This window comes from Heliconius melpomene, chromosome 15, assembly GCF_056956725.1.
Source record: "Heliconius melpomene rosina isolate 202511_hmr_F chromosome 15, ASM5695672v1, whole genome shotgun sequence".
Classification (NCBI taxonomy): Eukaryota; Metazoa; Arthropoda; class Insecta; order Lepidoptera; family Nymphalidae; genus Heliconius; species Heliconius melpomene.
The window spans coordinates 9,343,998-9,371,896 of NC_140403.1; the positions used below are offsets into that span (position 1 = coordinate 9,343,998).

A 27,899-nucleotide genomic window follows, 5' to 3' on the forward strand; every position below is an offset into this window, starting at 1 on the left:
AATGGCCAACGTAACTAATATACTTATTTATATGCTGAGAGTAAGGGATAAGTGAAACTTGACTCGATACAGTTGATGTGTGAACGGCGTGATGTGTCAATAATTAAATGCGTTTTTCTCTAAAACTATTCGCAATTTCGAAATAGTTTAGAAAGCAAATTTTATCTTCGTTTAACGTAGAAATTTAATAAAGTATTTTAAAGGATAAGGATTAATACCATTTTGGAAAAATATCCCTCACAATAAAAAATATATTGAAATTACTATTTTTAGACAGAAATATGATCACTACACGTTATTCTTAAAAGATACGAATATGCCATCGCGGACTTTTTTGTAGATCTTATTAAGAGGAACAATACTCCAGTACATTTTTTTCATGTAGTATTTACCATTAAAGCAGCGCATGCGCCAAAGTGTCTCAGCGGGTAGGACTTTATACACATTTATCGTATTTATGTTAATTTACATAAGAATGTACAAATAATAAACTATATATAAACCTTCTCTGAGAAATACTCGACCTAATGGTGAAAACCGCATCTAAATCCGTTTTGTGGTTTAGAAGAAGAAGAGTTAGAAAGTTCAGACAGACACAAAAAGCGACTTTGTTTTATAAGATATAGGATAGGATAAGACATACAGTTGTGTTATTTAAGTGTGAATCTTGATATATGCGATGCGATATCGCGTGGAGCTTATCCAAGATGGAGATTTTTTTAATGTTTTTCTTCAATAAATCACTTAAATGCTTATATGAATAAAACTTTATGGTATACTGTTATAATTCCTATTTTACTTGGATTTTTATAAATATTTTTGTCCGTGTGCAGAAAATCTATTTTCCCTGCATTTGTTATTTTAGGAAGCATTAAATAAATATGTAACGGGACTCGAGCCCCTATCTCTTAAATAAAATCTAAGAATAACACTTTAAATCAATCCCCTGAATGATAATCGAATCCACAACGGTCATGTTGATGGCCAAACAATATACCGACGGCTTTATATCTAAATAATATTAGTTAAGAAATTGTACCATTTTATATATTTACTAAAACCTATTGATTGAAACATAGATTTTCTATGAAGCATGAATAATCACGAAACTTCAAAGTTAGTTCTTTATAAGAATCTACTTTTGTATAATAATTATAATAAAATTTTAAACTTTTAAAAGTAAAATAGCTATTCCACGAACACAATTTATTTTTTAACGTAAACAAGTGTTTCTTTTTACTTTTCATTGAAGTATAATACAAGCTGTATTTTAGTGTTGTACGATAAGGAGCTTTGTTCCAGTGGTTAATCCGTGATACATATACAATGGTAGCAAGGATTGGAAGTTTTTAATGCATTTTTTTTTAATTTAATTATAGAAACTTCTCTCGATTTTAAGTGATTTATCACTGTTTTCGTTTTCTTGGTATCACACGTAAATTTTAGTGTTTGGTGCCAAGTTCTGGAAAAAAAATATGGCTCTATTCTTAAATACAGTACCTACTTGATTGGTATAAAAAAAAAATATAATAAAAATGTATAACATGTAAAACATGGACCGAATGACATCTAGACTTATTCAATTAATTAATAGTTAAGAATAATAAAATAGATGAGATATTACGACACTTAACTTAAAGGCAGTAGTAATTAATTGGATTTTAGAATATATCTCTAATAAAAAAAACTAAAAAATGTTTTAAACATATTCAATGCAAACGAGCAATTACTTTGCAGTGTATGTAATGTATAATACACAAAAGTATAATAATAGGCCTTTAGACATTCGTAAGAATTTCGTTGCAAGCATTTTTTCTATTTATACGATTGTTACTAGAAAACTATAACTTAGTGTTAAGACACTCCGTTCTCCACTTACCATTCGGATTCAAGACCTGGCGTGCTGAGTGGCAGGACTCAACGCCGCAATTTGTTAGACAGTTACCTTACATTATATTACAATATTACGATCTTACACCATTTCAGTAGTAACATATGTAAATATATATATTTAATTTTAATTTTTAAGTGTAAGAAAACATCGAAATTCAGTGCTTGCTATATTTATAGAATAATTTAATTTTTATTTTTTCAATATATTTTTTCTGAATTGAATTTCCACCCATTCTTACATATTATTTTAATTTGTATTATAATTATAGTTTTATTTACAAAATTAAATTATTTTACGTATCTTTTAATTAGGTATTATTATACCTTGTACATGCAACAACTTATTAAAAAATACTTTATTAAAGTAAATGAAGTAAATTCCAAAAAAAAGCTAAAAAATCTCTAATATCGTACCTGATTTACACATCAAATAAACATTTTTAATTATAACATCATCCATTTGTAATTTCATATCCAAAAAGCCTTAATAGAAAAATGATACAGAGAATGTAAATAAAAAAATTTTACAAAGAAATTTCACATACAAATGAAACAAACTTAGAGCATGACTGTTACTAAATTATGAAATTAACCCAAGTCATAGAGTTGAAAAGAATTATTTACGCTCGAAAGTGACATCATTTGTATCGAGTTCTCGTTTAATAGCCTTTTGTCTGCACCAGCCGGGGCCAGAACAAAGCTTTTAAGATAGCAATAAAAACTTACAACGTTTAAAATAGAATATAAAAACGCCAGAATAAAACATTTTTAACAGGATTTTGAATATAAAATGGTTGAGATTATGTTTAAGATACATTGTTGGTAATATTTCACAATTTAATTGTGTAATAATCGTTTTTTGTACATTTATTTAAAGTGCCAAGTAATCGAATAGAAAATCGATATAACAAAAAGTTGTCAGAAGAAAGAACATCGTTACTATTTTCGTTATATTATTAGAAGTGTTATGTTTATAATTTGTTTAAATATTTTTTATTTTTTTATTCATTATATTACATTATGTTTTAGAAACAATGATCGCAAGAACATTTTATTACATTTATAACTTTTTTATTTATTTTAATTATAATTAATAGTACAAAACCGAAAAATCGAAACATCAAAATATCGAATGGGTGGAAAAAATTATCTACCTATAATCTATACTTTTTTACAATAACCACCTGGTTGCTAACCATTAATCTTGTCTCAAGGCACTGTATTTAGATAATATATGAAATGAGATACACGACGCCAACACCACTGCTGTCTTGGCGGAACTAGAACCTGCGGACAAAGACAAGTTATGTAAGGCATTACTATAATTAATAAGAATTGTGTAATATATTTATGGAATAATTAACTAATAATTTATTTTTGCTTTAGGTTACCATACTAAAAAAACAAAGACCAATCTAAATAATAATATCGATATATTTATGAATAAATGTCAAAAATGACTTTGTGATAACTATGTACTGAACTTGGCTTTTTTGTTACATTTGTTTCTGTTACAGAGCCTAGCTACATTATAATTTGTTTACAAGTGTCCCTACGACAAATTAGTAGTGACAAATGTAGGAATCTAGAAGATAAAAATAAAAAATATTAAATAATCTCATAAAAATATATAAGTTAGGAATTGAACTCACTATCATCACATATATTAAACAAGTGGGTACATTACAGTACACCGTTTTATTTTAATTTAATTATTCCGAAATAAGTCGACTATTCATATTATTTTGATATACATTTCATTAATTATTACTTTATAACGAATTATGTATTCAATACACAAATATATATCAATATATACATATACATATATACCAAATTGGATCTAAAATATTGGTTTGTAAACGTTTTCAATTTATGTTTGATTCGTTTCATATAAATTATTAAATGTACGTAGCTATTAATATTCTGTGTAATTTAAATTTAGGTCAATACGTAATTTGGGCTAAAAGTATGAATTAATCAATTTCAATTAATAAATCTTTTAAGTGTGTTTAAAAACTTGATTATTTGAGATTTAGGAAAAGAATGTCCTAACACTAAGTTAAGACATTCCTATTTAAATTGCTCTGTTCCCACTTTCCGCCAAATTCTGGAGGCATTGCGTATAAAATAAAAGTCAACAGCGCTTCGCCTCGGCACCGAAGCTAAAAGACAAAAAATATTAAATATAATAACATTTTACTGAGTGGGAATTGAACCCAGAACCTGTCGTGTTAGAGTTGCGCGCCTGTTTCCCTGCGCTACGAATGGCATCGACATTTTATATTCCTATATCATATATTTATTGAAAACAAATTATTTCTATTTTCATATATTTATTTAAAAATATTGTTGATTTTCTTTTCCTTTTGTACTTGACTTTCCGGCTATATAAGTATTTTATATTGAATGGCGAAAATTCAAGGTCTTTTGTTTATTCAAATAGGAGAAACTAACGTATTTTTTTCCATACAATGTATGGAATATCTATTAACTGAGAAGATAGATTAATATTATTTATTTAATTAAATATACGTGTAAGAATTGCAAAAAAACTATGAGAAATACCACAAAAAATAACATACCCGAAGCAGTATACATAGACAGGTGTGGCGATCTCGCTACTACGATAGTAGCGTTAGTTGACCTGATATACGGTGGTCGCGCTGGTTGATTAGCTTCACACTTCACTGATATGGAACCCTTGATGGTTGTCACTCTCACACGGTGGGCCCTCCAACTCGAGCGGAGGCCGAAGTCGTCGGGAGGGGAGACTTCTGTATGGCCGCTGTCTAGCCATGGGTCGCCCTGGTAAAAAATATATAATATGGTTTATTATGAATTGGGTATCTGGTTTTTTTTTCATGAAATGATGACTTATTCTTAATTTTATGATTTATGTATATTTTTTGGTTATTATTTTTATCTATATATATAAAATCGAAAGGTCACTCACTCATCACGAAATCTCAGAAACTACATGTGCTAGAAACCTCAAATTTTGCATAGGAGTTATTTATAGGACGTAGGTGCTCGCTAAGACGGGAATTTGCAATATTCGACTTCTAAGGGGTTGTTTTTGGGGTCGAAAGTTTGTATGAAACTTCATTACTACAAATGCTAGGAGTCTCGAATTTTGCATAGTCGTCATTAGGACGTAGCCATGGAGACAGAAATTAATAATAACATAGTTAACGCGGGTGAAACCGCGAGCGGGCCGCTTTTTTAGTTGTATCCCGCACATAGCAAGGTAGGCAAAAGAAACCTGAGAAAATAGTTTTAAAACACTCCGTTCGTCATCCAGTCACTTCCGTTCTTCACTTGCCGCCAATTTCTTGGGGCATTGTGTGTTGAGTAGTGGAACTCAAAACTGCGCTTTGCTTTGGTACTCGAGCGAAAAAATGTACTGATTGCCCCGAGTGGGAATTGAATCCCCAGCCACATTACAGTCAAACACTTGAGCTTCTGCGCCATGATGGCTAAAAAACCTATCTTGAATATTCAAGTCAATATTTCAAGTAGAACATTAAAAGTAAATTTAATATATTGGAGTTATATTAAAGTTGAAGCGACCTAGTTGGTTGCGAGGTCTTATAGAAACGTCACGAGCAATGTCGCGATCTGTAACAGTCGATAGTGAACTTGGAAGAAAATGCTTATATTTTATAATATTAGTTATGTTAAATTATGCTTTTTAATATTCTTTAACCGACTTCGCAAAAAAAGGACGTAAGTTAGTGTGTATACACGCTGTATCCCGCATATTACAGGTTAACGAAAGTATCTAAGTTCTTTAAACTTAGATACTTTCGTTCCTAACTTTCCGTTGAGTTTTCGATGCATTACGTGTTGAGTGGCGGATTTCAACGTTAAGTTTTGCCTTGTCATCAGAGCCTATGTAAATCCTAAATATCTTACTCCCCCAAATGGAAATCAAACCCACAACCGTTGCGTTTACATTCACACGCTTGTGCCAAAACAAATATTATTTAATTTAAATGCTTTAACGTATATAGCTATTTGATTACCAAAAACTCTGTTTACGGTTTCATTTAAATTTGTTTATTACTTTTGAAGTCATCGTATAACAGAGGTGTGTATGACTGTAAGCGCGATGGTCGTGACTCCTATGCTCATTTTGGAGAATAGCTTATTTATATTTCCCATTTCTGCTTGAGAAAAAACGGCGTTGAATTCCGCCCCTCAACACACAATGTCTTAAAAATTTCGCAAAAAGTGTTAGATTACGTTTGCCTATACACGAAAAAAAACATGAAACTAAAAATAAACGCGCTCCATGTAATACATCGAATCTACAATAAAATTTAATTAATAATTAAGGCCAGCAAAATATTGTTTTTGCTCATCCAAAAATATATACAATTAAAACCTATTTAAAACAGAAAACCGTTAAAACAATGGAATTATCGAATAAATCGGTAAAACTGGAACAGAATACATCTCTTAAATAAATAACTTCACGCTTTATACGATAGAGTAGTTCAGATGACGTGTCGACTCAAAAAACATTGTTAATTATCACCTTTTCGATGATATCCCGTTTTAAAGTGGAGTTTTTTGAGAGGAAATAATTAATATTTTAAAAGATTTTGGGTTCCATTCCTATTCGAGGAAATGAAATATTTAACTTTTTATTTTCACGCTCGGCGCAACGTTATTTGCGTGCGCTACTCAACACCCAATGTCTCTAGTATTCAGTGGAATGTGTCATAATACAAGGTTCCCAGGTTCCCTCTCCATATCCTTTTATGTTCTTCTGGCACGTAGGCCGCGAGGTCAAATGGAAATAATAGGTACCTGACGAATTTTAAGTGCAATAGGTAGCTCTCGGTAAAAAAAGATGAAAAAAAATGAAAAATGTCTGTCTGAATGTCTTCTTCCATAAGTGGACTATACAATACAAAAATAACATTTCGATTCTATCTAGTATTAGTAATAGTTCCTGAGATAAGTGTGTTCTACAAAACAAACTGTTCAGATTTATAATTTTAGTGTAATCTTTATTTTTATTTATTATCTGTACTGTATTCTAGGACTGAAAATAAAAAGAGAAAACAGTTATATAGCACTCTATTTTCTCGCAAGTATTTGAAATAAAAAGTTTTTGTACAAGTCTTGTGTTAACTTATTGAGTTTAGTCATTATAAAATTAGAGCAAGGATAAAAAGAAAATAATCTAAGCTTTAGATTATTTAATTTTAACCCGACTGCAGTATAGCCCAAAAATTAACTTTTTGATTTAATTTAATTTTTATGACATTTTTATATACCTTTTCCTGCTTCCCGTCGACATACCACAGGATATTAGCGGCCGGCATCGATGGCTTTGTTGTACAATTAAGTAGAACATCTTCACCCAGCTGCACACTGCCTGGAACGCCGGTTATGACGGGATCTTCTTTCATGGTTACTAAAGAAAAGTTATAAAAAAAATATTAAGTTAATGATTAAAAAGTATTAAAAAAACCTTGCAAAAAGCCCGGCGTTGAGTTTCGTCACCCAACACGCAATGCCTCGTAAAATTTGGAGAAAAGTCGAAAAGTTTTCTCTGTCTACCTTGTATGCGGGATGCAGCGTGAACAAAATATGGCTTCCAACTTACCAGCCACTGTCAAATACTTCGTTTGATTGACAACGGCGAACCTGGGACCCTCCGTCGACACTTCACAAGTAAAGGAGATCCTGGTGTTATATCGCTTAGGCAGTATAACGCTGATGGAGCAGCTATGCACATTGCAGAAGCCTTTGGATACACTTCCTGCTGTCGTGTTGAATGTTCTTGTAGGCGGCTGTATATAAGAAGAAATTATTTTAATTAAAGCATTTACTGGATCTATTGGTCGAAGACTACAGGTGCTCAACTGGCACGCAATTAACAACTGAACTAATGATTGATTTTAATCGATTCAAATCGATTTCTTTTTGTTTATTTAGTAATTAATTGATATAAAATTTTCGCAGTACTGTAACTATTACAGTAAAACACAAGTTAGCTAGCTAGTTAAACTTATTCAACTAACCTGTTGTTCAGGCGTGTATCTGAATATTTCATTGTTATCGCGATACCACTTGACAGAGTGGAGTGCTGGGTCACCCTTCTCGCTGACGTAGTGGCAGACGAGCTGGGCGTCGTGGCGCGGGTCTCCGTACTGTGGCACCTCCAGGTAGGTTATGTTGTGCGCGATTGCTATCGCTGGACAAGAGAAAATGTATATTAGTATTGGAAAAATGAAATGTAGTAAAACAGTTGCAGGTTCATTTCCTAGATGGGGAAATAACAATTGTCTAACCAGATCGAGTAAATGTTTTTTTTGTGTATGTCAAAAGTAAACAAACTGAAATAAATATAACATAATAAATAGTAAAAAAATACGCTAGACCAAGCGCTACGAGTGCTGTAGAGTAGGCTCGAAGCTATAAATTATATGAAAATTCAGTGGTTTACTAATAAACTCTGAAGAACTCCACTCTTCAGGTCCTAGCTCCATCATCAGAGTAGCTTTATGATATGTTACATATAACTGCACCATTTCATAGTTATGCAATAATTGCAAGTAGGTCAAATTCACTTTTTTTTAATTACGAGTATATTGCACCAGCAACCTGAATAAATTGCAGCCTTTGTGTTATTCTGATATATCTGTAAAGTTCCATCTAAATCTATTCAGTAGTTTTTGAGTGAAAGTGGAACAAACATCCATCTTTACAAAGTTCCGTCACTTAACACGCAATGCCTCCAGAATTTGATGGACAATGGGGATCGGAGTGTCTTAACACTAACTTTCCTCTGCCTATCCTGCTGAGTGCGGGATAGAGCGTGAAGCTGATAAAAAAAATTACGTAGTTATAACGTAACCAAGACCTAATAAAAGATGTTAAAAATGCTAAAAAAGTTGAAAATTCGTGTTGCAATAAGAAATTAGCGTAACCACGGGAATTGCTTTTACGGATGAGTTTCATGCCTAGCCAAGACCAAGTTGGTATTCAACAGTTGTCAACATTGGATCCGAAGTAAAACAACGATTTTAATTTTTCAATTGAAATTTAAATTGAACTTTTTTGTAACGAGTTTTTTTTTATATTATTTAATATTTTTTTGGGTTGAAGTAAGTGGACGTGTGTTTAAATTTTAATGTATAAGATAGATATGTATGTACTATGATCGAAAAATCAGCCACGTGCGAATCAGATTCGCGTACGAAAATTTCCGTACCAATCTATAAAAACAGCAAAAAAAATCATCCGAATCCGAATTCTTGAGGCGTTGAGTATTAAATTGCGGAACTCCCGCCATAGCGAAGAAAATCAAAATATGAAATATTTAATTTCCCCGAGTGGGAATCGATGCTACAGTCACTCTTGTGGCCCTGCGCCACGACTGGCCTTAAGATTAGACAATAGTTACTTTAAAATTGTTTTAAAATAACTTTTCGTATTTCACTGAAATATCAAGTAATTAATATGCCGCATCATTTTGATATTTAGAGTCATCGCTTTCAGTTATTATTTTATTACAATAAATTGAAATGATATATTTTATTATACTTTTATCCTGTGTTTTAAAAGATTTGCATGTAATCGTAGGTGATAGAACGTTCAATTTCTTGAGTAGAATTGAAGGCAGTAACGACGTTATGTGAAAACACTCCACTACCCACTTTCCGCCCAAAGTTAAAGTTAAGTTACCAGAACAAAAAAAGACTTCAATAATTAATTCCCTCCAGTAGAAATCGAACCCACAACCATCAAATTCGTCAATCACACACATTTCTCCCCCTCTGCTATAACGGCCACTGCATAATATGTAAATATTCAATTTAATAACCAATATCCATACCTATATTATAAATTCGAAAGTAACTCTGTCTGTCTGTCTGTCTGTCTGTCTTTTCCGCAATCAGGGCCAAACCGCTAATTTAATTGTGATAAAATACTCATATAGAGATACTTGAGGGTCCCGGGATGAACATAGGATACTTTTTTTTTCTCATATTTGTAATATTTTCGTTATATACCAATATATTAAAATAATTAATTTGACAAGGAATTTATTCCGCCATGTTAATAACAATCGTCGCTACGCGTTGCTAAGCAACGGCTTGCAAAGTTTGCTGTTTTAAGAAAACGTCACCCACAGTGAGTTTGCTTAATGCATACATGGTGCGCGCCGATATAGATTTGTACAAATCTCTTTATACAAATCATTAACAAAAATTAGATGATTTCTATAATTTGATATTCATCCTTATGAAAATAAATATAATAGTCACTTTTAGCATTTCATCTAGATGGAAATTATAGTTTACTGTATAACATTCTAATAAATAATTAAGATGTGACTGATTCCAAATGACCTAGCCTTCGGGCGGCATAATATGAGTATGACCGACGCGAACGGGCGGATGACTTTGATGATTTTGTAAATTTTTATAGATTTTCGAATTACTATTATTTTTTATGTAATTATTTGCTGCTTATAATTAATTTATCTCAGTTCGGTTATCTATACCGATGTTATACACTTAAAATATCGTAATTTTAATCATTTGAGATTTTATTTAATATTGTTCGCAAAAATTAATAATTATTTAATATAGAAAAATGTTTAGTACGCGCGCACAGCAAACTTTAGGTTTTTTTTTCTAATATTAATAATTTCCTTTAGTTACTTTTACTTCTTTGGTTTGTTCATTTCGGTTACTCAGATATTTTTTCTAATAATAAATCTCCACTTATTATTATTTTTTAACTTATTTGAATGATTTAGGCTTATATTTTCGCGGGCGTAGCCGCGTCCGGGCCCACTAGTCTATATATATAAAAGGACTTGTCCTCACTGACTGAGGTAAGACGCACGCACAGCCGTAACCGCTGTGCGTAGAAACGTGAAATTTGGACAGATGCTTACTTTCGTAATCTGGATATCCACTAAGAAGGGATTTTGAAAAATTTTAACCCTAAAGGGGTGAGATAGGGGTTGAAAGTTTGTATGGAAAAAAATTTAAATCGGCATCGATGTTTATAAAATTTGAAATTTAAATTGTTAAAAGTATTTAATTGAACACGTGTTTCATCGTTTTCTAGAATTCTACCCCTAAGGGTGCAAATAAAGGGTTGAAAGTTTGTATAGGTTTTTTTTAAGTCGTCACCAATTTTTATAAAATTTGAAATTCAGACCCTAAACGTATATAATTAAACACATGTTTCATGGTTTTCTGGAATTCTCCCCCTAAGGGTGCAAATAAGGGGTTGAAAGTTTGTATGGGAAAAATCTTAAATCGCCACCGATTTTTATAAAATTTGATATTTAGACTCTTAAAAATAGTTCATTGAACACATGTTTCATGGGTTATTAGAATTCACCCTTAAATACGCAAGCGAAGCTGCGCGCGTCCGCTAGTATAACATATATAAAGCATATTAATGAGTCAACTTCCATTCGGCAACGAGAGCATGTATGAACTATGAAAAACTCGAAAACTTTGGTCCGCGAAACTAATTTAATCATAGCATAGAGTCGAGTTATATAAAATCTGTACACAGATTTACATGTTTCCACGAACTAACAACTAACTGTTTATGTAAACGTAATATTTCACTGCAAAAACAATTGCCTCCGGTACTTGAAAATTTTGCGGCAAATGCTGCTGGGTGAACGTATGTATAAGCACCCAGTAAGTTTATGGTTTATAAAAAATTTGGATGTGAAGATGTGAAGGAAGTGCGAGTCGGAGATCCCCAGCGAGGCTTCTGTGCCGATTTACGGGCATATACAGTCATTTTAAATTACAAATATAAGTTTGTAATAATATTGTCCTTTGAAATATATATTTGCACATTTCGGATTTTTTTGTATTGTTTATTTTATTTGTATTGTAAGTTCTTAGTTCGTGCCAAATTTCATAGCTGTAAGTCCACGAGAAGTTCTCTATAGGCAGAGGAACGTGTTAGGGCACTCGGTCCCCCACTTTCCGCTGAATTCTGGAGGGATTGTGTGTTGAGTGGCAGACCTCAAGCCGTGCTTTGCCTTTTAGATAAGTACAATATTCTTTACATATATGTATACTATTATCGAAGGCGCTACCACCGTAGTATATACATTCCACAACTGCACTAGGATAGGTTCAATTTAGTACAAATTTATTTTCAGCTCAACTTTTATAAGCGGCTTATATAGATTATTTTCGGCAGTAAGTTATTAGATATATGAATTTCAATCAGTAAATTTTTGTTAGTTAGTGTTCGAATGAAGTTATGTAAAAAATATCAGGATATTTTTTAGTTTCACGCTGTATCCCGCACATTCCCTGCTATGTAAGAAATAAGGTACACGTATAATTTATGAATGAAAACGGCATCTCAAATTCGATCTTAGAATTGGGAGCAGTTTATAAATACGGAGCCGAATTCTGCAGATATTGCGTGTTGAGTAGCGGAACTTACCGCCGTGTTTTGCGTTTTTACAAGAGCGAAACTATTTATACAAAATTTAAGAAAATGAATTTTTCAATATAAAAGTTCCATTAGGTCTAAAGTCTATGTAGCTTTATGAATTTTGTATGATCCAATAAACGTTAAAAGCTATAAGAGGAAATCGTCCAAATGCTCCAGAATATTATATAATACAGGTACAAACGGTGTAGCGGTATCATAATAATAAATAATATTTTAAATGTTATTAGAGTTTGCTTAGAAAGGTTATGAAAGTATCTCACCTGAGAATGGATCTGAAAAAATACTAAAATATAGAAACCTCGTATTTATGTATATTAAAGTTATACCTGTATATTTTTTCTATGAATATTTGTTAGTTATGTTTTTTTAGGTTCCCGCTGTATATCACACAAAGTAGTATAGACAGCGGGAACCTGGGAACCTTGATTTGTGTTAAGTCATTTCCGTTTCCCATTTTCTGCCAAATTCTTGAGGTATTCCGCGTTGAGCGGCATAACTCAACGACGCGCCCTGTCTCGTTACCAGAGCGAGATAATGAAAATATTAAATTAATATTCCCGCGAGTGGGAATTGAACCCACAACCGTTGCAGTCGCAGGCGTTGAGCCCCTGCATCACGACAGCCTCGATTGTGTGATAACCACAATACCGGTGGTATTAGTATGTAAATATTAATATTATTATGTCACAAGATTAGTAAGGTCTTAGGTTGTTAATGACATGTTATTCCCAAAGGACAGGACTATCAGTTCAATCTAAATTACGTAGATTAGTTTATATGTACACTATACGTTGCCCGCAACCTTGCTTGCGTCGACTTTTATGAAAAAAATGGTAAATTATGATTTTTTCCCGTTTCAGTTGGAATTTCCAGAAATCTTCCCTTATTGATTCCTTATACTCCCAAACTTACTTATAATTTAAATTTTATAAGTCCAGTAGTTTTCTTAGGAATTTCGGGAAAGTACTTCTCTACACTCTCCAAGGTATTTAGTTGGCAGACTTATACGGCCAGAAGTTTCGCGTTTTTAGTCAGTTACTCAGTAACAGAAGAATTTTATATGTAGTTAATTTGGCGCAACAAAGACGTATTTGCATTAAATTTGTAAGTAGAATATCTAATTATTATTAAACGTTAGGTCGTATTGAGAAGATTTATAAAATTTAAAAAAGATAAAATTAAAATATTTAATATTTAATTTCCTCGAGCGGGAATCGAACCTACAACCTACCGCCTCACTTACGCTTGTGCCTCTGTCTTTACTTAATAAGACCTGAACAATATAAAGTATTAAATATAAATTACCACTTCCGGGCATTGCGTTCCTATCTTTTGATGGAAGATAATATTTCAACGTCAATCCTAAGGGAAATAAGTTACTTAATCGTTATGACTGTAAGGTTTTTTCTTCTTTTTTTTAATAATAAAAGGTAAAGTAAAAGAATTTATTTTAATAAAGGAAATGAAAGAAACGCATATATTATAGCACTGTGGTTAAATAACTCTTTATAGATTGAAAACGCTTTTCGAGGTTCGATTTTCGTTCACGCGAGTTATACTCGTATTTGTATTTAAAATATTCTTTTATAAAAAACACTACATTAAATTCCTTCATTGAAAAACCATAATGTGTTGAGAAATGGATCTCAACGCTGCGTCTAGTCTTACCACAGGTCAAAAATAACTTATAAAATATTTGAGGCCAGTCGTGGCGTGTGAGTAAAAGCGTATGCGACTATCAACGCGACAGGATATGGGTTCGATTCTCACTTGATAAAATGAAATATTTTATATTTTCATTTACTCGCTCTTAATGCCTCCAGAATTTAGCGGAAAGTGATAAAGTATATTAACACTAGGTTCCCAGGGTCTCTCTACCTACCCTACTATGTGCAGGACTGTATCCTGCATACAGCAGAGTAGGCGTGAAGTTAAAAAAAAATCATTAATTAAAACCTCAGTTTAAACATTACCATTTTCAAACGTACACATAATTGCTATAATGAAAGCGTACAGACGACGACCGAACATCTCGTTTAAGAGAAGATCTCCATTTTCTCTCACAATAATGACTTTATTGTATAACTTTTACAAAATTAGGTCCATTCATTGGAGTGATAATAAGGGAATCTACTTTGTAATATAAACTTGATTGGACTAAAATTACTTATCATTTTTTCCTTATATTAGCATAGGTATATAACTTAACTAAATATTGGGGCCAGTCGTGGCAGGGATACAAACGTGCAACTATATGTTATTTATTCGCAAAACGCGGTTTTGACTTCCCCTACTTAACACTCAGTGCCTCCAGAAGTCGGCGTAATGGAAGTGTCTTAATGGAAACGGAGATTCTTACTTAATAATGTACCCCCCAGATTCCCTCTACCTGCCGAAAATCATTTAAAAAAATATCTACAGACCGATTAGGCGCAGCTAAAACGAGTCTGATTGTTAACGTGAAGGTTGTAAATTTTAATCCCATATGGGGGAATTAATTATTTTTATTACTCAACACGCAATATCTAGGTTCCCTCTGCCTTACTTGCTGTGTGCGTGATAGAACGTGAAGCTGATCAATCTAAACACGTGTGTATGTAATAATGTAGGCAGAGCGTGCTAGTAACTCTAGCACGCTCTGCCTACATCTAATCTGTTCTCTCTTTTTAAATTAATTTTAGCGTATATTAATTTGCGGAACCCAACGCCGCATGCTGCAATGGGTATCAAACCTACAACTACCGCGTTTACTGTTAAATATCATCCGCTACAATGATGTTAAATTTATAATACGAATAATTTAATAGCCATTGCCAAACACCTTTTGTGATATAACAGTTCGGTACATTAAGCGCCATAATTCTTAATTATATTGTAGTTAGTGAAAAATGTAATAAAATGAGTTCGTGCTTTATATAATCTATATCTGTACTGATATTATAAAGCGGAAGAGTTTGTTTGTTTGTTTATAATCTAATATCTCTGGAACTACTGGTTGGATTTACATTTTTTTTTTGTTTTGTATGAAAGCTACATACCTCATTGCTTTGGGCTATAATAGGTTGCAAAAATAGTTAAATATATTATGTTGAGTAAAAGTACATACAAAACTACATACTATATAAACATTCAGTTTCATTATTTCTTATAAATAAGTCATGATAAGGTATTTACACGAGGTTCCCGGGTTCCCTCTGCCTGCCCTATTATGTGCGGGATACGACGCGGAGTAAAATAAGAAAACAAAAAAATATATAGTTGAGGGTAGTCGTAATGCAGGTGCACAATGTGTGACTGTAAACGCGACAGGTTCTGGGTTCGATTCCCATTCGAGGTTATTAAATATTTAATATTTACATTTCTTCGCTCTGGTGTCGACTGTTCCGCCATCCAACACGCGATACCTATAGAATTCGACAGAAAATTAAGAACGGAGTGTCTTACCACTAGCTTAAATAGAGAAAAGAAATCATAACATTCTCATATCACCAATAATAACATTACTTACGAAGTAAAATTCTCCGAATCCACACATAAATTATCGATAGTCAGTTGAAATTAAATTTAATTGATAAAATGGAACAATCAACGCGAATCATTTTACTCGCAACTGTAATACCTTTCAAGCTTTGATATTTTACGCAATTTACCTTCCTCATTAACTATGATTGAGAGATTCCGCTTATGTAACATGTTTAAATGAGAAGCTTGAACCGGAGATGTTAATTAGTGTTTAATTGACATTAAATTAGAATTAATGTTCATATATTTTAAATCTAATCTGAGGTCAGTCGTTGTGTATGTAGAGGCACAGGTTGAGGGTTCAATTCCACCACTTATAACGCGATCCTACCAGAGTTCCGCGGAAAATAGGAACAAGAAGTGTGTGAATTCTCAGGGTAACTCTCTCTCTTCCTAACCTGCCATGTACATGATACAGTGTGAAGCTAAAAAACAATAAAACCAAGCTTTTGGCCTAACAGTTAAAACTAAACAAATTGTTTTCAACCACCATGTAGTATTCAGAATTTTTAATTGGTCTCAAAACCTTGTTATAGAGGCCATTGTGCCGCAGAGGCACAGGGCCTTCCTAACTTTAGCAAACATTTCTATCATTTGCAAATATGTAATATAAAATGAAAAAAAAACACGGTTTTAAGATGTTAGGTTAGGATTAGACGAAATTAGAGATTAGATTTTTAAGAAAAGAAATATAAATAATAATCAATTACTATTATATCCTTGAAGGATTTAAACTAGCAATGATAAAAGCACAATGGATAACAGAGATAATATAAAAAAAAAAAGCGAATTTTTTTCTATAAAATTTCTTTAAACTGATATCTAACATTATGGCCAAAAAACAATGTCACTCTTATATTAGGACACTCGTAGAATAGCAAAAAACGAACATAAACGTAAAGCCAATCACGAATAAATGGGTGTCTTCTTAAAAACTGAATGAGATAGCAATTTAATCTGATTTCGATTCGAATGTCGCAGTAGCCAAAGAAATTGAAAAAAACCATTTTTAGTTACGACTTGTACAAACTATTCAATTAAATCGCTTCTTATTCGCCTTAACGAAATTTTTGTAATGAGATTTTAGACACGGACTTTTCTAATCAAAAATAGAAATCAAAATATTCTATAATTAGGCTATCACTAGAAACGCGTTTAAATCGTCAAGTTACATAAAATAGCTTAGTTAGCTCAATAGCCCTAAAACCAGATCAGAAAACCGAAGACCTATTTTTTTCAACTTCTCTCGGGTTCTAGCGAGTAGGCAAAGGGAACCTAGCATATGCATATAAATATTTTTTTTTGCAAAAGTTTCGCTTTTTTCAGCATAGCGGAGTACGCAGAGGGAACCTGGTGTTAAAATATGGTCCGTTTCGTTTTTATCCAACTTTCGAGACATAATGTATTTGCGTTGTACCTACAACCATTAAGTTTACGGAATGTGGCCTAAATAATGGCCTCGGTTATGTGAAAACAGTATTTATTATTGTAATTATTACATGACTTTTGAACATTACAAAAAAAACTCTTTCATTATTTCTTTCTTCACATTATTATTTAAATAATACGAAGAAAAGTCTACTAAAATTAATTATTCATTGTATTTAAATCTATAGCGATCTCTTTTTTAATCATTTTTCGTTATATAACAGAGAACGCATGTACGTATAGGTTCTTTTGTCAGTTTCAGGCTTTCATTTCAAACTATGTAGACCTGTCACTCACAGATAAGGGGATGACTGGAACATGCTGTACCAACTGATATTTTGAATTTGTAACCTTTGGGATTTGGTATACCAGTGGATTTTATAAAAAAAATATTATTAGAATGAATTGTATTTTTTCTACCCCACGCTGTATTCCGCTTATAGCAGGGTAGGTAGAAAAAACGATATGTTAAGAGACTCATGCAAGAATTTTTGAGGCATTGCGTGTTGAGCGATAGAACTCAACGCCGTATTTTGTCTTGATACTCAGAGGGAGATAATGAAATAATTAATATTACAATGAGTGGATTATAAACAAAACAAAAACCCGACTAAATGTCAGAACCAATGAACCGATATCAAAATCGATTCACTGTTTTAACAGTTACAACGGAACAAAGAAACGAACATACATTCATACAAAGCCTAAATACACAACCCTCCTCGAGCTTCGCCGCAGTCGGGCAAAAATAACATACCCTGTAATATACAGTAACATTTGAGAATTTGGAACTTTCTACTAACAACATAATAATAAGAACAACATTAGTAACTTCCAATTCTGCAACCACCCTGTATATCTGACTCACTTCGTTAATCAAATGGTCGTTTTAATCCCGGATTACAAGATAAAGCTACACCCAGGAGCTTTGCATACCAAGCACTGTAGTGCAAGCTAAGTAACGAAACTCCTTAAGATTCTGAATGGAATTATGAAATGCTGAATATAAAGGAAATAGAGGATTTTTATTGTTTTTCCGTATTTTCGTTTTATAGGCTGCACGAATTTACAAGTTTTCATCAGTCAGTATGGAAATTTATGTAATTTTTTAGAGAAATATGAAATAGAATTATGAAATTTTAAATTGTTTTTCACTTGGTGGTGTTAAGTTACAATAATCAACACAGAATGTATTGAAAACATAACAGAAAAAACGAAGGACGTAAAATTAATTATAAGCTTTGTTTAACTTCCCGTGTTAGTGTGTACGAAATCTTGCAAGCTCAATTTGACCTACTTCCCAGTACCCTATTGCCTGCAGATTTAGATTACGACTTCTCAATTCTGATGAAAAGGCACTAGGGTGTGACTGTAACGCGACGGTTGTGGGTTCGATCCCCACTCGAGGAAGTGAAATATTTATTTATCTCTTATATTTCCATTTCTTCGCTCTGGTATCGAGGCAAAGCGCGGCGTTGAGTCTTGCTACTCAACACACAATACCTCCAGAATTCGGCAAAAAGTGGGGAACGGAGTGTCTTTATTAGCCTTGCTATACTAGTTCCTGGGGCGCGACCTCTCGGACGCCCAAGGAAGCGCTCGCTGGTTGGATGTCGTGATGCAGGACATGAGAGCCAATGGTCTAACCACCGAGAACGCAAAAGATCGCGCAAAGTGGAGTAGGTTAAGTAGGAAGGCAGACCCTGGTAATAGCCGGGATTAATGCCAGGAAGAAGAAGGAGTGTCTTTATTAGGTTCCCTTTGCTTAACCTGCTGTATGCGGGATACAGCGTGAAGTTGACAAAAAAAATTACAAACAAATAACCAAATTATATTTAGGACAAACAGCAAACTCAAATCGCATTTATAACAATAATGTTAGATATTAATTAAACTCAAGTTAGCCGTATTGCTAATGTGCGGTCCGCTAGAATCCCAGAGCGAGTTAATCATGCTCCATTATATGTATTATCTATAATATAAAATGTACTGAGGTCGCTTTTTGTTATCTAAGTAGATTTCACTTGTGATTCAGCTCCTGTAGTAAATAAGCATAGCTAAGTACTACTTCTGAGGTCTGTCGTTGCACAGAAGCACAAGAGGCTGTCTCGTTTCCCACTCGAGGAAATGAAGTATTTAATATTTTCATGTATTCGCCCTGGCGTCGATGCGAAGCGAGGTTTAGAGATCCGCTACTCAACACGCAATACCTGCAGAATTCGGCAGAAAGTGGGGCGCGGAGTGTCTTAACACTAGGCTTTCTCTGCCTTCCCTGTTACATGCGGGGTACAGCGTAGTTGATAATAATAATTATAATGATAATCTATAATTTTTCGTTTTATAGTGTGGAAAAACTTTAAAATATTTTCAAATAGGAATGTGATTCTTTAAGCGATGATTGTGGGACCGATTCCCACTAGGGAGAGGGGAGCAGAATGTTTTAACACTAGTTCCTTCTGCCTACCTTGTGCTGGATACAGCGTGAAAAAGACTATATATCAGTTGAGAATCAAATCGTGTAATTACTTAGAATATTTCCCATTTCTCGTATATAGATGAGTCCATTCAATTAGCATTTGCTGATCAACTTTGAAGGGCAAACAACTCTATGAACTAAGTAAACATATGAAACTTAAAAGCTTACATGCAGTATGACTAATGAAATATAGCAAAGTTAGATAGTAATCAATTGTATAATGAAAACGAATTATTTTAAACATTCGAGTCGTAAAAATTTCTCTAAATCTCTTTAATTAAATAAATCTAATATTACCAGGCCGAAAAAATAGAAATAATTCAAAATAATGAAAATATTAAAAATTTCATTTCCTGGAATGGGAATCAAACTTACAACCAATGGTGGTTCCTCTGCGCCACGATTGCCTTCTTAATAATAAGTTAAATGTTTAAAAACGCTTCAAAATATATATAATCGAATCCGAATGCAAATATTCAGGCCAATCAGACGGAGAACAAAAGATTAAAAAGACATTGCATGATCTTCTTACATAAATCGATAAATACAAGATTGAGAACCGAACCTAAAACCACCAAATATGCTGACAACATCTAAGAGTATCAATTAAGAAAATTATCTCTTCATACAAAATACAATAATTTCAACAATTTAAAACAATATTATTATTATTATCTTAGCGAGCTCTTTAAAACGAAGAAGTCAAAGAAAAATATTTTCCTGCAAGTCCCTTTGGGAATTAATTTGGATAGAAGTTCTGTGTTCGCATTTGTTACAATTTGTTTCGTTTATTTTCCTCGGACTCTAGCTTTCATCTTGAGAAAATGAATATTTCGCGAGAGTCATATTAAATTTTCATACCCAATGTTATTTTTATGATAATTTTGAAAGGAAAAATCATATATTCTAATCGAATTTTGCGAGTACGAAATAGATTCATATATTTTCTTGCGTTACGTGTGTCTCGCTTAGAAAGAGAGAAGAACCATTCCAAATGTTGTATTTGTCTTAATCCAACAATATTTAAAACATTGGAATCTCCGCTTAATTAACAATTTCAAGACATTATATATTGAATGACGTGCGTAATTACTTGACCTGAAAAAAAATATAGTAATTTTCTCCATTGAACGTACCATCGTACGTATATTTAAACAAAATCTCACAACTTCACGCTGTATCCCGCATATAGCACGCTAGGCAGAGGGAACCCAATATTAAACCAATTCGTTATATTTCCGGAATTATTATCCGGAAGGTGGGGACCTTTCGCCGAATTTTCGAGACCTTGCGTGTTGTGTGGCGGTATCCAGCGCCACGATATGCCTCGTCATCATTCATTGCCCCGAATAGGAAACTCAAACTCGAATCCGCAACCACCGCGTTTACAGTCACCCGCTTGTGCCGCTGTGCCACACACATGAAAATAATCCATTTAGCAAGAAAAAATATATATATTTCTACCTTATACTAAAAACTTATAAATTTTAAAACAATTCTACTTCACCTGGAATCCGTACTAACTATGAACCTGAAAGAAGCGACCCAACAAAAGCACTAGGATATCGAGTTTATAGATTTTGTTTGTTCTTTTAACTAGCTCGTATAGTACAATTACTGCGGTGGACTCTGGAGCTAAGGTACGATAACATCTAATGGACGAAGGCTTTAAGACGTAAATAAAATAGAGTGGGTTAGTATATACGTAACTACGTACTTATTATATGTGAGGTCAGTCGTGGCGTAGGGGCACAAAGTGTGAGTAAACGCGATAGGTTGTGGATTCGATTCTCACTCGAAGAAATTACATATTTAATATTTACATTTAAATCTAGAGACACATTATTTTGCCTCTTTCCAAAGAAAATATACAAATTTTCAATAATCTAGGTAAGAAAATATAACATTCCTCAGACCGGAAATCGAACCCAATCCGACCGATGGTATCATATCTATAATAACTAATGAAATTATGTTTTATATACAAAATTATATCATTAATACGAAAATAAATATAACAACAAAGAAAATCCATCATTATATTTACCAATATATAAACTAAAGTGTTCTGAATATGTCGTAACGAAATATCTAGCTTTGGGAATCCGATAAGAGTGACCTTTTGAAGCACAATTGGCTTTTAGCCCCAGCCGTGAGTGGAATAAGTACGAAACTAATAGTCGGAGGAAAAGTTTCTTGGTATAATTCTTATAGAATTTGTTTTTATTCGATTTAGCATGTAATAATAATAGTTCGATATGCAGAAAAAACGATGTATTGTATTTTTATATTCAATAAGCAATGTTTCAAAAATTCGGAGTTGTGTGAAAAAGTACGGCGTTAAATTCCGCTTCAACATCCCTATATACTCGAAAAAAAGAACATAACGCGTAAAATAACGTCGTATTCCTCCCAACGACTATAACAAAATGTTCAATCATCAAAAACATAAAGTTGGTGATCAAATGTAACTGTAACCCACCAATTTCCAAGACGGTTAGATCCTGGCGCCGTTTCAAAGGAATTTCCTTCGCAATTTGTTATACAAAATAATTAATAGCTCATCGAGCATTGTTATAATAAATGATTCATTTTTGTACTTATTTATTGCCTTCTTAGATATTCTTTTGGGTAGGAAGTTATGATGGGAATACAGTGAGTTTGATATGTTTTTATTCAAATAATAAACTTTTAATTCTTATAATTACTTTTTCTGCTTCCTGCAAGGGAACCTTGTATATATAGGTTCCTAGGTTCCCCTAGGGCACCTAGTATATAGTGTACACAAAAAATTATATATCATACAGATTTTTTTTTGCAAGCGTGTTGAGTGGCAGTGTCAACGGCGCGCTTTGCCTTGGTACCAGAGGCTATTGTGCCGTTATTTTAAATATTTATAAATAATAATTTATTCCCCCGAGTAGGAATCGAACCCACAAAGGTCGCGTTTACAGTCACACGCTTGTACCCTCGGCCTCAATTAATAAATAGTCATATCTTAACGAAACCTTAAAAATTAAAACCTTTTAAACAAGCTTTTAATATGTTTTTTTTTCGTGGTGTACGGTATATCATAAATTAATTTACTTACTCTATATGTGCGAAATATAGTGTGAAATTTAAAAAATACTTGTTCATTTATACTATCAATAAATAGACCCTTTTATCAATTATTATCCTCTTTTACATTTAAAATCCTCTTACATGATTCACAGAAAGAAAATCGACAAAAAAAAAACTATAATAAAATTATTTTTACCTTTAAAGTTTTCTTTCCATTTCAAAGTAGAGCCACCGTACGTATAAAGTTGTTGAATATCTTCGATATCGCAGTCGAAAGTTATAAATTTGAAAGTAAGCGTAGCACAATTTCTGGTGCCGTAACTCGCAAGGAAATTATTGTTATTTTACTTTCATTATGAATACGCCTTGGCTTTGGAATCTTGTAGATGATTGAAAATGTGTATTTTTATAAAAAAAACATGTAATTTTTGAATAATAATAGTATTTTAATATATCTATGTATTCTTATTAGTTTTCTTTCATTTTACACGAACATTGCGAATCGTCATATAAAGGTTTTATGAAAAAGTACACTCTGTACAGTTAAAGATCATTTAGATACCTACCGCTATATTGTTAAACTTACACCCAACTATAGACATTAGGTGAGGAACTCAACGCCGCATCTTATCTGATCAAAAAAAGAATAATTAAAATAACCTATTCATTTATTCTTGATATTATAAGAATCTAGCTATATCGATAAGCATGGGAAAGCTGCACTGGCTTCTAATGAATTATTTTAAATATGATTTTAAGGTTTTTTATTTTTTTTTTGTCTCTAACTCTTACAGAGAGGAAGTAATGGGGGTAAGAACCCTTAACGTTAAAGTTTAATTTCTCAGAATATACCGACTATCTAAAAGTTCATGATTATATATTTTTTTCTGATTTTTTACTTTTTTAAAACATAGAAGAAAAGAAAGAAGAAGAAACATAACAAAAATTAGAAACTTATTTTTTGAGGGTAAAACAATGCTAAATATACTTACATACAAATCACATGTATGCTACTACATACACATAAATACATATACATATATACCTAAGCCACCTAACCTTTCAAAAGGTTTTCTGAGAAACGCCAATGCCATTACAAATATTATATTAACAGATTTTCATGTGATTAATATGAAAATACTCCTTTCTAAGATAAAATTTTCTGTTATAGGTACTAGTGTTTTGCTCGCGGTTTTCCCGCAATTTCGTTACTTTTCGTTTTGAGGGGTAAACAAAATATATTAATGAGAAACTAAATAAATCAGCTGATTTCACGCTGTTTCCCGCACACAACAGGGTAGGCAGAGGGAACCTAGTATTAAGACACTCTGTTCCTCACTTTCAGCTGAATTATGGAGGCATTGCGTGTTGAGTGGCGGAACTCAACGCCGCGCCTTGCCTCGACACCTCGATAGCCGGATTTTTCGAACAATCATGTATATATTCTATTTAGATGATAACTAGTAGGCAAAGAAAATAGTGTCAAGACAATGGGATTCAACAGCACATTTCATCTTATAAGAACAAGAAAATTATATTTTGCCAGAGCTGAGATTGAACTTAAAACCATTGCGTTTACAGTCGCCGTGCCACTATGGCTACAAATGTAATATTATATCTAATATAATTAATCTTAAGATGAGAACGAGTAATATATCCAGGGTAATGTTCACATAAGCATTCCGTCATCTCCTCTGTTGCAGCATCTTTTTCGTCCATATTAATAATTATATTTTATTAGCTTAAATAAAAAAGAATTTATCAAATACAGATAAATATATAGTTAAAAAAAAGAAAAAAGCCTTTTAGGACCATTTGTTGTCCGTCTGTCAAAGCATTTATCTTGAGATCGCGTGGATGTATCAATCTGAAATTGTTATTAAATATTTAGATCTACGGTCCTTTTAAGCACAATAAAAATTAAGCTATAAGTTTGTATTGTAGTTCAATTCATACAAAATGAATGCATACGTCCGCAAATTTAAATTTGTCAACTCTTATAAAGTATATTTGTCATTAAAAACAATCCTGAGATTGGTACCGAACTCTCAGTATTCGCGAGTATGACCGATTTTTTCAATAGAACACATTAATAAGACGAATGAGCACAGACTCGATATGCTTATTAGTAGGCAGTTTAAGATTTCATCAGCCATCTTCCAGTTTCATCATGAGACCAGCTCGATGGTTTCATAATTGCCAAGTTTCATGATGATACAACAATTAGAAGTGCATATAATTCAGATTTTTCGATTTTATTATATAGTTACTTTGTTATAGCTTGACCTAATAAAAGTCAAGTATGTATTTCAACCAGTATCTATCGTGTCCCGTATCAGGTTCTTCTAAATTATTATTTCAACTAATTGAATTCATTGAATTAATTGAATTTTTTTACTCAATTAATTGGAAAATACATCGCGTTTGCATTCAATATGAACACAGTAAATAAGCTTTGCGCGTCGTTGTGTAAAGCTATTTGTCACGCGGGATGGGGGATTTATCGAAATGTCAAAGGTGACTTTTGGTATATTAATGACGTCATAATTACTTACCTTATTTTTTTAGGTACAGGGAACCTAGTGTTAAGACATTCCGTTACCATTAAGACACGTCTGTTCCCCAGTTCACGCATAATTCTGGTGGTATAGCATGTTGAATTGCAGAGCAAAAAAATGAAAATTCTTCGAATAAGAATTAAACCCACAAAGATAGCGCCACGACTGACCTATTTTTTTATTAATTTTTAAAATAGATTGGTTTTTCGATCAATAAATAAAAATTTAAAATTTCTCATCTGCTTTTATATATCCTAAGAAGCTGGATTTAGTAACTTTTCTTCCATTTAAAAGACTATGATTATTGATTGGTGGCATTTAACGCTGCCATAATAATTTAAATATAAAATTAAAAAAGCGCGATGTTGAAGTCCGCCACTCAACACGCAATGCCTCCAGAATTCGGCGGAAAATCTTCGACGGGAACGAAATGTCTTAACACCTGATTCCCAGGTGCCGTCTGCCTACACTGCTATGTGCTAGTTAGAACGTGAACTGTAAAGTTAAAAGAAATAAAGTAAGTCTGACAGCGACAAAACGCGGCGTTAAACTCCAAAATTAAACATGCAATATCTCCAATCAGAGCTCAGAGCCCATTTTTTTATACCAATGCCTTTTTAAGAGGAATTAGAAGCCTTTTTCCTCATAACTGTCAATTTGTTACTATTTTGCGGGTAAACCGTTGAATATATTTTAATTAAATTTGACTTGAACAAAATTTGAATACCTGGCAACGAAGGGAGGACCGAAGGCTATATTTTATCAGAATATTATATAATTTCTGCAGGAAACAGAAATATTGTTGCCGCATTTTCTATGTTCAATTTATCCCGGGGCAATTGCTTAGTAATAAATTTAAATTGTTATCGGAATATCATGCACTTGGACGGAGCCAAGGTGGTTTGATCTTTAGTCAATATAATATTTTTTTTAGTTTCACGTCAAATCCCGTTTATAGCATGGTACGCAGAGAGAACCTAGTGTTATGATACTCCGTTCCTTTCGCAACGTCCCACTTTCCGAGGCATTGGGTGTTGAGTGTCTGTCCTCAATTTCGTGCTTTACTGTAAGTTCGTTATGTCCTTAACTACGTTGAATTTTTGATTAAATTATAATAATACTTTTGTACACGTAAACGCTTCTCTTGTGGGTTCGCTTCCCAATCGGAGGTTGTCTTAAAGAAACGGAGTGCTTTAACACTAGGTTACTAATTTCCCTCTGCCTAACCTCCTGTATGCGAGGTACAATTTTAAGCTAAAAAAATATACTTTTCATTTTAAAATTTTCATTTAAGCTTAACAAAAGTTATTATTAATTTTAAATTAAAATTATGTAGTAAATGGATTAAGCATTGTGACGGAAAATAATGTTTAGATATAAAATATTAAATAACACTAAAATGGATCTCAAAATTTGAACATTAATTCAGTATTGTTCCATCAGACGGACAGAATTTATTACAGTATCCGTAGCTAACTTCAAATTCACTTAACGCGTTTGATTTATTGCAAATATAATTGGTTTGTTGAATTTGAACTGAACCTGAACTTCAGACTGAAGCTTTATATAACCTATTTTAAATTTAAATCAATTAAAAAAGCAATTGAGACCATCGTGACGCAAGGGCGCAAGAATGTCACTGTAACGACGGTTGTAAGTTCGATCTCACTCAAGGGAATGAATTATTATTTGTCTGAACCCTGGGTTTCCTGTGTCTACCCTGCTGTATGTGGGATACAGCGTAAAGCTAATATTTGTATATTTAGCTTGTTAGCAAAACAAGTAACTATTTTATTATAAAATTTATTAATTAAATACAACAAGTACTTGCAAAAGAGTACTTGAATAATTAATTTATTCGTATTTTTTTTTCATAAAGATACTACCTAGTTGTAGCCCGCAATCCCTTTTGAGTGGATGATAAAATGTAGTCTCGTTTTTAAAGTCCCGTTGGAAAAATCTTTTCCTCAGTGATCCTCTAGACTGGAATCCTGTACCTATACCAAAAAACCTGCCTTACAGCGGGCTATGCCTCGAAGGTTCTTCTAAACGTTGTCATTCAGTAAGGAAATACTTACTTTACAGATTAATAAATCATTTGTAAAATTTTCTGAATAATAAAATGATCATTATGTCCCTACATTTTCATCAAAAAGTATCTTTTTCCAATAACATAAGTTTAGCAAAACATACTATTACAAAATAAAATAACCATATCTACGGAACTTACCTACAAAGAAACCGAGAACAAGAAGAACGGTCATCTTGGATAACAAAATTTCACTATATAAAAATAAAATACACTTCTTCTCACATTATAAATCCTTGAATCACTCACTTCACTTTATTTTTTTATATAAAATTTTAATGTATTTTATCTTTTAATATTTAACTTTATTGTTCTAATATAAGAAAAGTTCGATGGAGCTGTTCTCGTTCTAGCCACACGTCCGTCTCTGATGGTAGCTGAAAACCGACTGGCA

General features: G+C 32.7%; 1 protein-coding gene across 1 annotated transcript; it reads right to left on the reverse strand.

Annotated features, from left to right (window-relative positions):
- LOC146531650 (uncharacterized) lies at positions 1–27,899 on the reverse strand. The gene is made up of 6 exons (XM_085197899.1): positions 27,647–27,899; positions 7,935–8,107; positions 7,517–7,703; positions 7,185–7,324; positions 4,479–4,701; positions 1–3,180 (listed from the first exon to the last, which is right to left on the reverse strand). Exons 1-6 carry the CDS (start codon positions 27,678–27,680, stop codon positions 3,092–3,094), a joined length of 846 nt encoding a protein of 281 aa, XP_085054025.1. The 5' UTR covers positions 27,681–27,899; the 3' UTR covers positions 1–3,091.

Bases quoted from the DNA above. Each gene is read 5' to 3' on its own strand.
- LOC146531650 (XM_085197899.1), bottom strand. From the start codon at position 27,680: ATGACCGTTCTTCTTGTTCTCGGTTTCTTTGTAG. The intron at 7,325-7,516 runs GTAAGTTGGAAG...ACTTTTCTTTAG, and splicing joins GAAGTATTTGACAGTGGCTG to TAACCATGAAAGAAGATCCC. The intron at 4,702-7,184 runs GTATATAAAAAT...ATTTTTTACCAG, and splicing joins TCGACGGGAAGCAGGAAAAG to GGCGACCCATGGCTAGACAG.